The 18,504-nt window shown below is 32.5% G+C and overlaps 3 protein-coding genes and 1 non-coding gene across 4 annotated transcripts; 2 read left to right on the top strand and 2 right to left on the bottom strand.

Moving 5' to 3' along the window:
• Positions 1–6,177: 6,177 nt before the first annotated feature.
• Positions 6,178–11,490, top strand: LOC124823471 (type I inositol polyphosphate 5-phosphatase 2-like). Its single transcript, XM_047295677.2, has 12 exons — positions 6,178–6,759; positions 7,209–7,558; positions 7,646–7,751; positions 7,840–7,929; positions 8,350–8,437; positions 8,533–8,637; positions 8,838–9,636; positions 9,886–10,070; positions 10,174–10,282; positions 10,417–10,565; positions 10,686–10,932; positions 11,183–11,490. Exons 2-11 carry the CDS (start codon positions 7,529–7,531, stop codon positions 10,903–10,905), a joined length of 1,881 nt encoding a protein of 626 aa, XP_047151633.1. The 5' UTR covers positions 6,178–6,759; positions 7,209–7,528; the 3' UTR covers positions 10,906–10,932; positions 11,183–11,490.
• A 140-nt stretch (positions 11,491–11,630) lies between these two features.
• LOC124823473 (Peroxidase superfamily protein) lies at positions 11,631–13,559 on the top strand. Its single transcript, XM_047295679.2, has 4 exons — positions 11,631–12,364; positions 12,470–12,661; positions 12,745–12,910; positions 13,019–13,559. Exons 1-4 carry the CDS (start codon positions 12,152–12,154, stop codon positions 13,444–13,446), a joined length of 999 nt encoding a protein of 332 aa, XP_047151635.1. The 5' UTR covers positions 11,631–12,151; the 3' UTR covers positions 13,447–13,559.
• Positions 13,560–13,793: 234 nt separating this feature from the next.
• On the bottom strand, positions 13,794–13,889 carry LOC124823501 (small nucleolar RNA Z101). Its single transcript, XR_007027654.2, has one exon. It is a non-coding gene; the product is annotated as a small nucleolar RNA Z101 (small nucleolar RNA).
• Positions 13,890–16,316: 2,427 nt separating this feature from the next.
• LOC124823474 (uncharacterized) lies at positions 16,317–17,668 on the bottom strand. Its single transcript, XM_047295680.2, has one exon. It carries the CDS (start codon positions 17,561–17,563, stop codon positions 16,499–16,501), a length of 1,065 nt encoding a protein of 354 aa, XP_047151636.1. The 5' UTR covers positions 17,564–17,668; the 3' UTR covers positions 16,317–16,498.
• Between the last annotated feature and the right edge of the window lie 836 nt (positions 17,669–18,504).

The following is an 18,504-nucleotide window of genomic DNA, read 5'->3' on the forward strand; positions in this document are numbered from 1 at the left end:
CTACGTTACAGTGCAATATGATCGACCAATGGAGAAACCAGGGAAACTTCTGGACTCCAAAATTTGTCTAAGACACAAGAACATTTTTTGTTGCTCCTTAAAAACATGAATTGACACTCCTTTTTCATTCCGAAAACGACAATTCAGAATCTAAAACTACGTTGGTTAATCTTTTCGGAATGAAAAAGGGGCGTTAGTTGAAATTTTTGGCATGCAGGAAGTTGTGGTCAAGGCACATTTTCACTGCGTTTGGTGATCAGTTATTTCTTTTTATACGGAAATTATAATTCTAAAGACTTAGATTCTTTGGAAGGACCGACTTTAGTTTGTTCATTTAAAAATACTTTAAGCAATATTTATGAAGTTTTCTATAAATAAGAGATTAATATGTTACTTTTACTAAAAGTCGTTAATATATTATCATACTTAATGTTTTACTAAGAGTAAAGTGGTGGTATTTATGAAACCTTTACATTTGTCCTTCTTTGTAATGTTTTTATGATAAATCATAAACAAATATTCTCTAGAAACATTTCTGAAAATATCGTAATTTAAAAGATAAACCAGAAATAAAATTTACAATTTCAAATTTTGGGAAGCTAAATTCTTTTCTTGTAATTAGTTTCCTTAAGGAGTGATTGGTAAAGACCAGCTCAAATTAATGTTTTGATTAAGAGTTAATTAAATATGTTTAGAAGGCTCTGGAACGTTTTTTTAGCCCATTATTCTAAACTTCTCTTCTCCTGTTGCGTGCGTGTAATGCACAAAACAGACAATTGCTGTTCCTATATTATTATCATCAATCAACCATGCTGAATGTTTACGTTATCGGTTTTTAAATTAAATTTCGCACTAAAAATGCATCATAGGTCGATGCCATGCACAATACAATATTTATTATGCATCAAATGAAAAATCACTGACGTAACTGAAGCTACCAATCACATGGCAACAATATTTTTATTTGGTATTCGATCTACCCATTTTCTCTCAGTGCTTCTTTAATCATGTTATTGGATTCTTGCATGTAAGAAGAGGACATATGCTCCATTTTCATTAGCCCTGCAGCGGTGAAGATGTTGACTTCCTTATTTAATCTGCTTTTTAATCAGTGCTCATGAGTTGGCTCAATAACCCTTCCAACATCCCTTCAAACCTATCCAAATATTCTTTATGTCTGTTGCTAGCTGCAATCCAAACCTTAAACAAGACAAAGAACAGATGATGACGAAAGTCTAATAATGTTATTAAGGTTCAATTGGGTGTGGGGAAACATTTTGATTCTTAAATAATTTGTTTTCATCTCTTATTGTGAAGTACTCACTGATTCTTTTGGTATTGGTATATTAATTTTTTAATATGTTTTAGAATATTAAAATCAATGTCTACAAATATATCTTGAAAACTCAGAAGAGAGATAAATCTAAAAATTTAAGAAAAAAAAATCCAAATTTCTAATTATGTTTAGTCTTGCTTGAATTGTTTGAAAGGGATTTAACTAGCCTTGGTCGGTTTTGAGTATAAGCATTCAAAGTTGAATTAAATTTGTTTGTTTCTTCTTTTTTCTAATTTGGGTGCAGGGGTCCAATGTTGGTAATGGAAGCCAGCACTATAAGAATGACTTGTAGAAAATTACAATCACTGAATAATAAACTAATATTTTTAAGAAAAAGAAAAAAAGGAAAGGAAGGTGCAATAAGCATCATGTTTTTGATAATGAAGATCTTTGACAAGTCCTTATACATGACAAGGCCATGTTGCTTATTGCCTAATACCACACATCATAACCCACTAAATAATGTTTTCTCATAAGAGGAAACTTATTCACTCAATTTTTTGTCATATCTTCATCCAATAAGAGAAACACACATATATTGGTTAAACTTGTTGTAATTTTTTTATTGAGCTCTAAACTCATAATATTGTAATTTATATTTTGGTAAATTTATATATTGAATAAGATATTTAAGTTTGTACTTTATTAAATTTTAAATACAGTATAAATGTTTTTATTTTTAATTCAGTCTTTATATTTTTTTATTTTATAAGATGTTTATAATATCTTTTATTTTTATTTAAGTAATTATTGTTTAAGTTTATTTTATGGAATATCATTATTTTTATATTCTCATTTTAACTTGTTTTTTTCCCTTTTTCAATTGTCTTTAATTTATCTCTCAGCTCATTTTATTCTTCTTTGATAATGAATACTCATGAATTAACAAACGAATGGTAAGAAATTTATATATATATATATATATATATATATATATATATATATGCAAATTAATCTATGACCAAATAATGAATCATCTTTGATGATTAAATAATTAAATGAGATGAAAAAAATAAAAAAGTTTTAAGTACTAAATAAAAAAAAGATAATTAAAAACATATGATTTTTTTTTCTAATGAGAAAAGAGTCATGGTTATCTTTACTTGTATATCTCTGCTGTTATATTTTTTTTATCACGTCTATGTCAGTGATAGAAAATGAATTAGTAACTATGATATTAGTTAGAAAAAATATTTATTTTATAAATGCAATTTGAGTTTAACTAATATAATAATTAATATCACTTTATATTTTTAAAACACATAGTTAAGTGAGTTTTAAGTCTAATTAAACTCAATAAAACTGTGAGATTTGTATCTCATTTATATATTATAAATTGATTTTATCTTTAATCGATGTGAGACTTTAAATAATAATCTTAACCTTTAAAAATGAAATTTAAGACAATTTAAATATTTACTCAAAGTTTAAGAGAATAAAAACTTAAAAGATCAAAGATTCATCTTACATTTGAAATATTATTTATTTTAAAAACTGAAAATTTAAATGATTTTAGATTTTGATTTCAGACTCTTAAACTAGATGATACTATTAGATAGATATAGTAAGAATACTTTGCATTCAAAAAGTTGAGTTTATGATTTTTTTTTTCGTATAATATTTAATTTTTTCATTTATATAAAAAACAAGACTTAAACTCACGCGTGTAACACATCTTCAATCATAATTAGACTTAATTAAATCCTAAATTTAATAAAAAAAAGAACATTTAAAAAATAGCTTTTCCTTTTGGTATAATGAAACTATTCAATTATACTTTGCGCATGGCATGGCATTAATATTGGTTGTGGTCCAATTTCCCTCAAGTATTACTCCTAAGGTAACTGCTATACTGTTTCAAGTTCTCATCATTATTTTTCATTTCCTTTCACTTTTTCTTTCAAATTTTCTCCATTTCTTTTTATCCATAGATACACCAAAAGTTATTGAAACAAACCCAGAAAATAAAATAAAGAAGGAGAGAGAAAGGGAGTAAAAATGTGATAATCTTAAAAAAATAAAAGTATATTTTTGCAACATTGGAATATAATCGTTGTTAGATATAATATTTCATTTGTTAAAATCCAATGATGTTATTGATTTTGACAAACTTACACATATCTGAACCACTCTTTTGAAAAAGAAAGCGAGGCATTCCTTAAAAATACATCGAATTTATTCTTTACCAAACTCGTTATTTAGCAAAATTAACAGATAAATTAGTTCAAAACTAAAATCATCAGCTAAAATTTAACATGAAATATAAACATTTGACAAAATTAAATTTTAAATTAAAAAATATAAAATAATAGCTAAGAAGTCTAAATTCAAATCTTGCATGAAATAATGTTTAAAAGAATTATTAAAATGTTCGAAAATTTTATTAAATAAAAGGAAAAGTACTGTGAAAGACAAAGAGAACAGAATATCGATCTGTAAGATTCTGAAGGTTGGATTGTGTGAGTGAAACTGTGTTTGAAGAGGAAAAGCATAAAGAATAATTTTGAGAATGAGATGAAGATGCATGTGCTGCTTTGTCACCTTCAATTCTAACCAGAGAAAAACATTTCTCATCAATTATTTTATAAAAGAATTAAATTCAACAAACAATAATTCTACCTTTGATCTCATTTGATTGATGTTTCGAATTCAACTTTCTTATTAAAAAACTAAATTAATTTTCAATCATGTTTTTTATTATGTTCTTTATTTAGTAAGTATTTTAATTTTTCATATTTTTATAGATTTTTTTATTAATTTTTAAAAAAAATGAAAAATATGTCTATACTTATCCTTATTCCTAATTCAAACTAAATATTGGATATTATATCCGTGCCGATACGTGGTCAACGCAAATGTCATTTTATCGAAATTTAGACAATTTTTATCCATTAAAATGAATTTATTTATCATTCATAAATCGAATATATATATTTCAAATGAGTTAAAAATATTTTATATTTCCAGGGAAATAACTCTGTACTGATACTAAATACTCAATATTTAATACACATATTAATTTGATTCTCATAATTTCTTTTAACATGTAATTCTTCCAGTTAGATATATTTATAGTTATTTGTTGACATTATCATAATTAAAATGTGAATATCATTAATTTAATAATGGTCAGAACTAACTTAATATATTTATCATAGGCTGGAGATAAAAATATTAAAAAAAATTAACATCCCAATTTTAATTTCGGGAGGTAAAAAACTTACTAACTTTATAAAAATTAAAGGGGACAACAAAAGATATCACATAAAATATAATTTGTTTTAAACTTAGATAAGAATTTCTGGTGCACTCTAAATTTTGATCGCATGCATAAAGTTCTATTCTATAGCATTTTTATAAATTTCTTTCGTTATAAAATACATATCTTACTAAAATATATACTTCAGTGTTATGAAAAAGGATATAAAAATTTCGTTTAACCAAAAGAAAGTGAAAATTCAATGAGATATTATTATTTTTTTCAATAGAAATATTGAGCATTTTAATAAATATAATATTTAAATATAAAACTAATACTAATTCAAATTGATTTTGATCACAAGTCAATTAATTATTATTTTTTGTTTGGCCATTGCAACAGTGGAAGTGAAAGAGATAACGCGATTTTGTCTAGCAAAAGTCCTAATCCTGAAGATTTATTAAAGAATCACACGTTTTACATCTTTAAATCCCTATTAAGGTCTCAATTTGCAGCAATAATAACTAGATCTACTTTTTCAAACAATCAATTCATTAATTACTTCATTCAAAAACTATTCATGCTAAAAATAAAATTAATTATAATATTGTTCAAATTTTATTTTTAGGAATTGTAATTCAGAAAATTCAGAGCATCTTACTGTGTCATTAAAAAAAGATAATACGAACAAAAAAACAAGTGCTTATATTTTTTACATGCTTGTCTAATATGTTTAATTTAAAAATAATCAGTTTTAATTTTTTTAATAAATAAATCCCATTTACTTTTAAAATAAACCTTAAATTTGCCTTTAATAGCACATAACGAAAAAGAAAGAGAAACACAGTATAACTTGCCGACATGTTCATATAGTCCAAGAAAGTTGACATTGCAAATTGCATCGCAACCTTACGTTAACTGTCTGTAACACTCCTTCCTTCAACACTATCTTGGTCTGTCGCATATATTTTGTGTTTTTTTAATTAAAATATCACAATGAATAAAAATATATAATAATGAGAAAAAAAAAACCTTAATATAAAGATGAATTGAATTTTAAATAAATATATAAATTAGAATTGTAAAATTTCATACACCGTCAAGATTAGAACGGTGTTCCGTTTTGAGGGACATTACATTACTCAAACAATGTCAATTTGTGATAGAAAAAGAACAGGAGGAAAGGTGACGGTGATTGATGTTAATCATAACATTAAAACTAACAACTTGCCTTAAGTAATTAATATTAAATTGTCAACGCTAATGAGATTTAATTAATAAGTTGTTGTATTTAATTGAATCTTGGTTCACTACGATGGTTATATATATACACTGAAAAGAGTATTAGTGTCTGCTTATGCAACAAATCTTTCAATATTGTTTTGTTATAATCTAACATTTCAAATCTCTTAATCGTTACGTTTGATGTGCATGTTCAAGAATAATCTTTTCTTTGCTGAATAAAAGGTTTGTGCTTTTCACGATTTATAAAGGCTTCAAATTTTTCTTTGCTGAATAATCTTTTCTCACAGCGTTTTTCAGTTGTTGTGGAGTCATTGTCGTAAATGTAATATCATGCAGATTATATACTGTATAATTCGAAATTTTCAAGATCAGCTTTTTAATGGTAATTTCAATACCTTCTGGAAGGTGTCCCAGAGGCCCTTTTCAAATCTGAATTGTGATGAAGTACTGTTGACGTTACCATGTGAGCATGAATGAATAAAAAGGAAAATTTTCTTCCTCTTTTCTTGCTCTATGACACATTTCCACTTGTGCCTGGTTGTACTTTTCCCATCACTCAAAAAAGTTTTTAATATTATTTTCTGTGAAGTAAACCATAGTCAAAGGTATGAGTTATGAGAAGTTTTACCATTTTCTCTCTTCTCTTGTCCGTTTCCCACAACGCGTTTGATTCTTCACATCCCCACTTGAAACTCTGAATTCGTTGTCTTCACACAGTGCTAGTCTTCTGGGTCTCTCTCTTCCTCATCCTCACATTTCCTTCACTTTTTGGGACAATTTCTTCTTCTTCTTCATTCTTTTCTTATTAATTACAGAGTTTGTCAGCTTCTACATCAGTGCTTTGATGAGAGAGAGAGATAGCATATAAATATAAGGTGGATCAGCCAACCAATGGGTCTACAGCTGTCCCAGACAGACATGATGAAATCTCAGTTTACTTTAGTTGTCCATTTGAGCTAAGCATCATCATCCATTTAATGTAAGTGTCAATTTTTGTTTTGTTTAATGATAAGGTTGTTCCTTGTTACTGACACCTTCTCATCATGTGGGGCCACTGCCACATCTTGGCTATGATTCTGAGCTTTGTTTTTATCCATAATTGCATTCTCTCATGCTAAACTGAGGTGTATTTATTAGCTTCTGCATTTGGGGTATGGTATATGATTTGTATTGTTATTCCATTTTTTGCTGCTTTTGTTGTTGACCATTTACCTCTTTGGTTGGTTGAATTGCATGTGATAATTTTCTGTTAGTTGAGATGTAACATTAGTGTCCTGTGTTTGATGATGCGCTCTCGTCATTTACAATTTCATAAATGGCAACGTAAGTCTTCTGCTGAAAATGACACGGTTTTGTTGGACTTGCCTTTTGGGTTTGTGACGAAATTTCAACTGATGGTGTTGTGTTTTATACTTTTATTATTTTCAGAAAATTGCGACGTGGTGTGAGGACCAGCAGTAGTATAATTTTCCTTCTGCAAGTTGCGGTTGTGAATGAATTGCTGAGATGTGTTCACACGTTTTCTGTCCTTTTCTGTTTGGTTCCAATAAGGATCTTTCTCCTCATCGCATTCTTTTAATCCCCTCTTTTCGTATTCTTACCATAGCCTCATAGTTAAATATTAACTGCCAATAGAGGCCAAATTCAAGTCAGTGACCGATTCCATATTTAAGAGCTTGTGCTTGTAAATTCCAGCATAACACGCTAGTGTCTTTCTGGGTTCTGTTGTGGTATTTTGACCTCAAACAATGAAGGCAAAGAGAGGGAAACGCTCTGAGGTAAGGCTTAACATTACCATGCTATGAAACTTGCGTTTTGGCTGGTACCTTGTGCTTAACAGAATTCCTCATTTGGTTTTTTTGCAGGCATTCTGGCCTTCCATTGTGATGAAGAAATGGTTAAACATCAAGCCCAAGGTGAATGACTTCAGTGAAGATGAAGTGGACACTGAAACTGAGAGTGAAGATGATGGTATGCTTTGAGTTTTACCTTATTTTTTTTTCTGTTTAGTTTTATAGTTTCCAATTTTTCCCATTTGCTTGTTTCAATTTTCTTTCAGCTTGCTCTCTTAGAGGCTCAAGAATGCGTGAAGATAAACCCTCCCTTAGAGCACAAGAGATTCCATCCAAATTCTCAACTCAAAGATCAGGCAATTCTCCGTTCCTTTTCAGCAATCCGGTTCTCTTTTGAACATGAATGGAAAAAGAAGATCGATTCCATTAACTGTGGTTTTAACATTTTGTTTTCTCTTTTAGACCTTTTGCCACGCTTGATCGAAATTTGTAACTGTAGCTTATTATGAAATTAAGAATATGAAATAACAACTTGTCTTGGCTTTCACAACTTTGCTTCTTAACTTGAGTAAAACTTGGTCAATGGCCCACATAACTTTTTTATGTTTCTGATGCAACTACGATTTGAAAAGAATTTCCTGGCAGAAACAAAAGGTCGTCTAAAGCATATCAATCTGTTCAAAGAGAATTTTAAGTGAACCATCTTGTTTTATGAATTCAAATGATTGTTCTTATCACCTGACACCATTAGCCGTGATTTGATATTTGTAATTCAGATGCATCTAGTAAGGGCTGCAAGGCAAGACACAGAAGAGGAAAATCTGAAACTCTGCGAGCTCAGTACATAAACACAAAGGAAGTGAGGTGTGGAGCTAACCTGGTTATGCAGCGTGACATTTAGACTTAAATTAAATTGAACCACATCAATGAAAGGCATCTTAATGTTGGTTACTGTTCAGGGTAACAATTGGCACATGGAATGTTGCTGGAAGACATCCCTCTGAGGATCTTGAAATTGATGACTGGCTCTGTACTGAAGACCCAGCTGATATTTACATTCTTGGGTGAGTACTATGAGTTTCTGAAGTTGCCCGTGATTTATTATTATCTCTATTGAAAATCTTTTTTTGTTTACCAAATTTGTAGAAAACATCCTTGTACCTTCTGTTTGTACTTTGCAGAAAACATCCTTGCACCTTCTGTTGTACTTGTATCATCTATTGCATGGTTTTCTGATAACTAAAGTCTTTGCGGGCTTTAACAGCTTTCAGGAGGTAGTTCCACTGAATGCCGGAAATGTGCTTGGAGCAGAAGATAATACACCTATCCCAAAATGGGAGGCAATCATTAGGAGATCTCTAAACAAATCTTCTGAGCCTGACAGTAAACACAAAAGCTACAGTGCCCCTCCTTCTCCAGTGTTAAGAACTTCTTCTGCAGCTGATCTCCTAGCAGACACTATAGACGTTGATAATCCAATTCCAATAGATATGATGATTGAGGAATTTGTGGGAACAGTAGAAAATGACGAGGTGAAACAGCACGAAGTGAAGAGCATAATTGATATAGAGAATAACTTACAGTTGAGGAGAATATATGGCATTGATATTGACTGGCCTGAACGCTCATTAGATGCAATCCCCCAAATTGTTGATTCCAACTCAAAGTTGCGGAGAGTACTAAGCAGTTCAGCCAGAATTGGCTTTAATAGGACTGAAAGTACTTTGAAATATAGTGTTGGATTGAAACGTTCACACCACAGTTCTGGAAACTTGGGCTTGTTGTGGGAAGAACAGCAAGTGATACCTGAAGTAGCTGATTCTGTCTCTGATTTGTTATCAGCTGAGGATGATGATGCTTTCGTTGAAATGGTGAACACCGAAGATGATAATGAACTAGGTACCATGAAATCTTGTGGAAATCCTAGGTATGTCAGGATTGTGAGCAAGCAAATGGTAGGGATATATGTATCTGTTTGGGTTCAGAGGAGATTGAGAAGGCACATTAACAATTTGAAAGTTTCCCCGGTTGGGGTTGGTCTTATGGGCTACATGGGAAACAAGGTAAGACATGTTTCACACTGATTGTGACATCACTATGGCAGACATATCACAAAGCATTGAGGAATTGCATTTCAAGTGTTACTTACCTAGGATTCATAAACACTAGAGAAATAAGTGTAGTTAGTGTAGTATTTGACACCCATGTATTAGCAAAGTTATTTTTATGATCACTAACAATCAGTGATTGTATTGTACCTACACATTTGGACTGAGTGGATGTGATGTGATGACACATTCTCACTGATGCAGGGGTCAGTTTCGATTAGTATGTCTCTCTTCCAGTCACGTTTGTGCTTTGTTTGTTCCCATTTGACTTCTGGTCAGAAGGAAGGAGCCGAACATAGGAGAAACTCTGATGTTCATGAAATTCTGAGACGCACTTGCTTCTCACCTGCCTTTGATGCAGATCAACCGCAAACAATCCCATCTCACGAGTAAGTTTCACTATGTGATCATGAAAGTTTTTTCTTCTTCACAATTTTAGCAAAGTTTTCCTTAGAGATACTATGTTCATCGAGTGCTGTTGGTTGCTAACAGCCAGATTTTTTGGTTCGGGGATTTGAATTATCGTATCAATATGTTGGATGCTGAGGTTAGAAAATTGGTGGCTCTAAAGAAGTGGAATGAGTTGATGAATTATGACCAGGTGAGACTTGTGTCTACAAAATATGCTTAGTCTTAGTTTTAACTTTTTACTTGAGCTTGAATGAATGCCTTTATAAAGTATGTCAGTTGTTGTTGAGAGTTAGATAAATAATAATTTGTTAACCTATTTTGTAGCTAAGCAAAGAACTGCGTATTGGGCGTGTGTTTGATGGATGGAAAGAGGGGTTGATAAACTTCCCACCCACTTACAAGTATGAAATTAACTCTGATAGATATGTTGGTCAGAGCCCAAAAGAAGGGGAAAAAAGAAGATCTCCAGCATGGTAAGTGCAACACAGGATTACCAACCTAAGAATATTTTGTTGCTACATCACACATGCTATAAAGACTATTGAATAGGCAAAATAGGAGGCAATATTTTAATCTGGGGTAAGATTATGCAGGTGTGATCGTATATTGTGGCTAGGAAAAGGAATAAAACAGCTACAATATGGTCGTGCAGAAATTAAGCTCTCAGATCATAGACCAGTTAGTTCAGCCTTCTTGGTTGAAGTTGAAGTATTTGACCATCGCAAGCTAAAAAGAGCTCTAAATTTCACTAGGGCAGCAGTGCACCCAGAGATCTTCCTTGATGAAGATGGAGAGATATTAGAATTTCATTGAATTCAACTACAGTCGTATTAAATTCTGGTAAATATAGTGTTTTACATATTTTCCTTGCAACAATCCAATTTATGACTTTTTCTTTTTTGAGGGATTCATTAGAGAGAGATTATATATATATGTTTTGGATAGATTATACAGAAAAAGACTTATACATGATTGTGCATTAAAAATAAATAAATTGGCATTTGTTTAATGCTATCAGGGTGTTGGAGCTTGTGTTTGTCTCATGATTTAGCTTGCATGTATGTGTTAACATGGATTTATTCTCCTGCAGGGTGTTAGGCTCAGGTTAGCTCAGAAAGAAGCATCCATTGAGATTAACTGTGATATCAATCATTTTGCCATAGGAAGCCATTGAGATGGCTATAACAGTAAACTGTATATACTCATACAAAAAGATGATTTTTGGCCTAGTAAACAGTCATTATTTGGTTTTGGCCTCATCAGTTGTGTTCCATTTATTTTATATTTTTGGACAATAAACATGGGGTGGTGATTTTTTAGCAGTGCACTAGTTCTGTATAAACTAGCATTGAACTTCAAGCATTAACGGGAAAGAGCCTTGGATGGTTTTGGTGTGATTGTTGCAAATTAAATATGTTGACTCTGTTCCTTTTTAACACAAATGTAAAGTAGATTAACAGAGTTTTGAAACTTTCAAAATTTAATATATCAAACACTACAAATATCAAAACTTAAAAAAGGACTAATACTAACATTTAGAAGATAAAAAAGTGTAACCATTGTTTTGCTGAGCAAATGATTTGGACTTTTCTACTGTCGTAAGTATTGACTCTGTATACAAGTTAACTAAGAAAACTACATACACCAGCATAAAACTGTCCTAAATAATACAATATACAATTTGAATAGCTTCATGGAAAAATATCATCAAAACAAATAATATACAATTTCGTCATTGTTCTTTTGTACATTTTCAAACCAACCTTAGGGTGGATAATTCTCCCAGGGCAGCACCTTGTGCCACACAGTTACAATTTACAATGCTTACACAAAGCAGAATTAAAAGCAATAAACATAAAGTCAAGTTGGTTGTATCAACTCTTGGTGGAACCAAAACACCTGGGAAAATTCTCCTCCCTAATGTTGGTTTGAAAATGTAGAAAAGAACACTAACAAACGGTACAAGAACACATCTTTATCATAAGCTTCAGTTTAAGCACATAGAACAGCAAAATACCGCTCAAGCATTTCCCACTCCCATTGTTCATCATTTCCTTCTATGGAGAGTATGCGGCTCACACTCTTCTTAATGGGTATTTTGTTAAATGCTACAACTCTAAGAGGAGTGAAACTTCTTGTTCATGACTACTACGAGGAGAAGTGTCCCTTAGCCGAAGACATCGTGAGACATAACGTGGAGGTGGCACTTTTGAACAATCCTCGTTTGGCAGCCTCTCTACTACGCTTACACTTCCACGATTGTTTTGTCATGGTAAAACATCTTCCTTTTCCCTCTTCCTTTGCTTGAGATTTTCATTCTTCATGGCCCATGATTCTTTTTTTTTTTGCGCATTTGTTGATGTTGAATTGAAACAAGGGTTGTGATGCATCGGTGCTTCTGGACAGCGTGGAGGGCATGACAAGTGAAAAACTGGCTGGGCCAAATGTGAACTCTTTACATGGGTTTGAGTTGATAGACAAGATAAAGTATTTGCTGGAAGAGGAATGTCCTATTACTGTTTCATGTGCAGACATCCTTGCCATGGCTGCACGTGATGCAGTTCAATTGGTACACAAAAATGAATGTCATTACTCATCAGACATGTATTGTTCTTTCTGATTCAGAATAGTTTCTGTTGTTGGCTTTTGCAGAGAGGAGGACCAAGATGGGAGGTGTTGCTAGGAAGGAAGGATTCTCTGGAGTCGAGTTTCAGTGGAGCTAACCTTTTCATTCCTGCTCCAAATTCCTCTCTAGAGGTTCTCATAGATAACTTCAAGCAACAAGGCCTTGACATAGAAGACTTGGTAACTCTATCAGGTATATTTATTATCTTGACACAGTAACTAAATTCGAACAATGAAATCAATAATTTGCTGCACTGAAAACAGAAGAGATTATGCAACTAATCAGGTGGAAAAAAAACAGGTAGTCATACTATAGGAAGAGCAAGATGCCTAAACTTCAGGCAGAGGATATATGAATCAGAAGATGAATATCACCATGGCAATGATCGCTACAAGCGGTACACAACCTTCAGGAGAATTCTGCGGTCCATTTGCCCTGTTGAGGGAAGGGACAACAAATTTGCACCCCTTGATTTGCAGACCCCAGAAAGGTTTGACAATCAGTATTTTATAAACATTCTTGGAGGGAATGGCTTGTTGGGTTCTGATAATGTTCTTATCAGCCAGGATTTGGATGGAAAGATTACAGAGCATGTGTGGGCTTATGCCTCCAACGAAAAACTTTTCTTTGCTTCATTTGCTAAATCTATGATTAAGATGGGAAATATCAATGTTCTTACAGGTGATGAAGGAGAAATTAGGAGGAATTGTAGATTTGTCAATGCCTAGTAGTAATGTATCATTGCATATAGTCTTTTATAGACTAATTGAACCTAATATCATTATAGTTCCAATTGAGAATAGATTATAAATGACAAATGAAGAAAACAAAATTTTGGTAACCATGCAATTCTTTTCCATCATCCTCTTCTTGGTTAAGAGTATTATTTGGCTTATTCTCAGTTGCATATCTTTAAAGATCAAATTTGCAAGTAGGTTAACATTTCATTTTAATACACACAAAAAAAAATGATAATGATGGATTATTATAATAATAGTACCGTTTCACCAGACTCAAATTATGTTAATGTTGGTAAATATAAAAGAATTAAAAAACCTAGACGAAAGAAATAATGAAAGGGCATCAGTTCTCCAAGGTGATAAAACATCAATGAATTTAATTCAGACGCAAATTACCCATTTTTAAAGATGAGATTCATCATATGCCCATTTCAAACAGCGGAAAAATTGGTCTGAAATTATTTAAAAGTACGAGAAAATATAAAAAGAAATAAAGAAAGGAGGAGAAAGAAGAGTAGCCGTGTCGGAAAGCCCACCGGAAAGTGGCCTCCGGCATCAATAGTTTGAACCTTCACTGAACCGTATTACGTAGCCTTAGGATGCTATAACGTTGACAGTGGAGAAAAAGGGTTGTGGCATTTTATAGATACATATTAGGGTTTCATACTAGGAAGTTAGAATTTTGGGTTTTGGGGCATGCCGCTGTGTACCACAGGCCCAATTCTATCCACCCAACAATAAAAAAGGAGAATTTTTTTAATATATTAATATCTTTGATTAATATCAAATTTTGCAAAATAAATTACGATTCGATGCATTTCAATCCTTTTAATTGTTATTAATACGTTACGAACAAGTATTTAATAGAATTGACAAAAATTATTTTATAGATAATTTTGTATAGTATTTTTATACACTTAAGCTTTGTTCACATCATTGATTTGTGAGAGATGATTTGGGAGGGAGTAATTGAATGGATTTGAGGATAATTTATTTGTTGTTTTTTTGAATGGATTTGTGGATAATTGAGAGTGAAACCGAATACGCTACCCTCTTCCTACCTTCCATTCACTGTTCATCGTCTTCTTTGGCTCTGAAACACGCACATTCATCTTCAACCCTTTGCTTCTTCATGCCATCAACCTGCACACCGTCCTTCTTCCTCCCCATCTAGAACCCTGCAAATAAAAAACAACAATATCTAGATGGACAAACATCACACTATCTTACTAACCTCACCATTTTGTCTTCCTCGTCTCAGCAAAACACCCAACTCTCACTGTGTCTTTAAGAATCTTTGCTGTTGAATGGCTTTATGAAGCAAGGTAACATCAGCTGAGGAAGATCAGGAATCTTTTTGTAACCACGCCAAGCCAAGCACTCTCGTGTATCTACAGTAGTAAAAGTAAAAGTCTGACCATACAATTGTTTCTGTGTAAGCGCACTGTAATAGAAAATCGATTATACGTGTTAAAGTCATATACAGGGGTGAAATTTAACAAATTGGTGGAGGACACACATGACCTCTTAATTACAATCCGCGCAAATCTCTTCCCCAATGCAAGTGACCAAAATTCTCTGAAGCGAACAGGACAGCGAAAGCATTTCATCACTAGCAGTTACACGGTCCTTGCGAACACAAGCTTAGTATATTGGGTGTTTTGTTTATTTTTATTATTCGTCATTTTACCTTTTATTAGGAGACTTTAATTCGGTTGATTGAACAGGGTGAGCCATTGAACTAATTCTGAAGTTATAAATATTAATGGACTTAATTATTAAAATTATGAAAATATCATTTTAGTATTTAAAATTATTAAAGATAATACTATCCCTCGAGGTTGATTCACTTTAATTAGGATTTTAAATTTGAAACATGACCAAACAATAATTATGCCAAAAATTCAAAGAGAATTTTAAAGACAATACTTACATATTAATGATAAGATTACCAAGTGAATTACCAGAAGGCAATAACACCGGTAGTATCAGACAGTTCCTATTTAAGTTAACCACGACTATTATAAATTACAATTACAATGTTACTAATTTACAATTAGTTGTGTGCACTCAATTTGCTGCAGTTAAGGTTCGTTTATCGTACTTTAGGTTCGAGAATGATTTGACAACCAACGGCTAATGACCACTTTCAGAAGTAAATATTAGATCTGTCATTATCATGTCAGATTAAAAACTATCCAAATTAACGGTGAATCATGATAATTACCAAGCCAATCCTTTGAGTAGTTTTCTCAGTGTTCAACGTCACACTGGCTTGGTTCAGTTATCACTGTCAAGCGTGTGGGAGCTCAATAAAATTTGCATGAACTGAGAAGGAAAAGCAGGGTCCAAAGCAAGGCAGACACTGATTGATCAAATTAACAACTCATTATTGCAAACTACTGCTAACATAATTATCATCATGAATACGCCAAACAGTTTCACCCAACAGGTTTGCTACCGAAAGAATAGATAACTACGGGAAATAGTTCTTATATCAGAAATTGGAATGGTGTGTGTGGTAATCACCTAATGAAATAAGCAACCAGACAACCTTTCAGTTGCAGGAGAGCTGTGATTGATTCATACCCAGAAAACTAAACAGTCATTTAGTAACAGTTAATAGCATTTTTTTTTCCAAAATCTATTCAGATTTTCCATGTTGAAGTACTACAACAACACAGAGTTACTTTCAGTTTTTCATGACGCCGCCGTAATCTTGGATCCACACCATGAATTATGAAGTGAAGGTCTCTTTCTCTCTCTCTATATTACTAAATATGGCCTGGTCACCGACAGTTGATTTATATTGTGTATCCATCTAAACGCAAAAATAATGATAAGATTACAAAGTACAGTTACAAAAAAACCAAGATTTCCCTCATCCTTTGCCATACACATAAGTGAACATGTAACAATAAACAAAATCGGTAATTGTTAAGAAACGAGAAAGAAAAGCTGAGATTTTATACACATTGCAAGGCAGGCAAACATTGAAAGCATAATAAAAAAGTGGTAACAGCCAACAACCTTGACCTTGCTAAGAGGTAGCAGCCTTAATGGCTTTCTGCAACTCAGATTCCACGTCAGTGGCCACACTCTGCGATTTGTTTGGCTGCACTTTTTTCTCATCCTCTTGTCTGCCGTTCTTGTAACTTCTTCGACGCTGCAACTCCCCAGAAGAGGTTTCACTCACTCTGCTTGGTTGCAGCACCACTTCTTTTCTGGCGGTGGAAATTCCCATTTTCATCTCATCCAATACACTTTTCATCTCCCTATTTTCCCTCTCCACATTCTCCAAATCTCTCCCCATCCAAAAACACATTTCCTTCAACAGCTGCAAATCAATTTCAGAACTGACCCTTTTTTTCTGACTATCATTATTATTACTCTCTTTCCCATCCTCAACCCTCTCTAACCCAATCTTATTCACGGTTAAGCTCGGCATTTTCGAACTGAAATTCCGGGGAAAATTCACCCCCCAGCGGAAGTTCAAGAAGAAACCTTTCGTAACAGGCACCACCGTCCGAGCCATAACCCTAATGACAGGAGAGAGACTGTGCTTTGCATCGTTCTTAGAGTTTTCCAAAATGTTAGGGTGTGATTGGTCTCTGTTATCGAACGGTTCCAATTTCAGATTCTGCCAACCCGAGGAAGATTCGTTGGACACAATTTGAGGTGTGGGAGGGAGAGGAGAAGGGGGTGGTGGGGTATCGGAGAAAACGGTTTTGTGGAGAGAGAAGTGGCCGAATTGGGGTTTGAATTGCAGAGAGAAAAAAGGGGTCGGGGTTGGGGATAGGGAGAAGTTAGCGGAGAAGACGAGAGGGGAGTGGGCCGGTGAGCCCAAGAGGCCCAGGCCCGACTTGAGAGAGAGGGAGAAGGGTTGAGAGGCGGTGGGCGTGTAAGAGACTTTGAGGGATGGGCCTGATGTGAAGTTTGAAGAGAGTGAGAAGGAAAACTCGGAAACGGAGTTGGTGGCGGTGGTGGCGGTGACGGCTGAAAGAAAGGGCTTGTTCAGTATAGTCATGGGTACCTTCGCCGTCATGATTTGTTCGCTGTGTTCGTGGTGGTTTTCATCACCCTGGAACTTCAAGGACAGCTTCATAGTGAGTGATGGGGTGGTGTTGCTGCAACCACCGTGCTATGCAACAGACAGAAGATGACGACCACCGATCTCGTCTTTGGGCCAAACACTAATCTTTGGCTTTCTTTTATCAACAATTTAATTACTTTTTTTTTCGAGGAATCAATAACTGAAATTACTTTTATTTATTCTTTATCACTTAAAAAAAAATAAAAATTTTGGGCATACAGTCAAGCAAATGTGTTATATATTTTAGTAATTTTGCATATACATTATTGTTTATTCTACTGGATAAACTCTTCATTCGTTCTCATATTTGTCAGATATTGTTAACAAATATTCAGTTTTATTTCATATTATAGAAATCTACAGATATTTTTATATATTCTTTCTAAATTTTAAATAAATTACTTTAAAATAAGTCCTTAAAATATATATTTTGAAAATAAATTAGTTTTAAAACATAATTCAAATTAAATTATTCATTAAAATATTAATGTGAATGAATTTTATCTTCTAAAATATAAATATAAAAAGTTTCATCAAAATATAAATTTTGAAAAATTAGTATTTTAAAAAGTAAATTTAATTTCATAAATCTAAATAAAAATGTATAAAATTAAATTTTGAATAACTTGTTTAATAATTAATATTTTATTTTAATTACTTAAATTTTAAAAATATATTCAAATAAAATTTAGACTCAATCAAAATTTGAGTAAGTTTTTTTATTAATTATGTGAGGTAACAATTATCTAAAATTATTATGTTATGCTTAAATATTAAATCACAATATTAGTTACAAGATATCGAAGATTTACTTGTCACGTAATTGTTTTTAATTTTATAGTGACGAATACAAAATAATTAATAAAATTATCTAACTTCAATAATTCAATTTTAAAATTTTAAAAACTTAATAAATTATAAATAAAATTAATAAAAATTTAATTGAAATTTTT

Source organism: Vigna umbellata, chromosome 10 (genome assembly GCF_029865625.1).
Source record: "Vigna umbellata cultivar VRB3 chromosome 10, Vumbellata_1.0, whole genome shotgun sequence".
NCBI lineage: Eukaryota > Viridiplantae > Streptophyta > Magnoliopsida > Fabales > Fabaceae > Vigna > Vigna umbellata.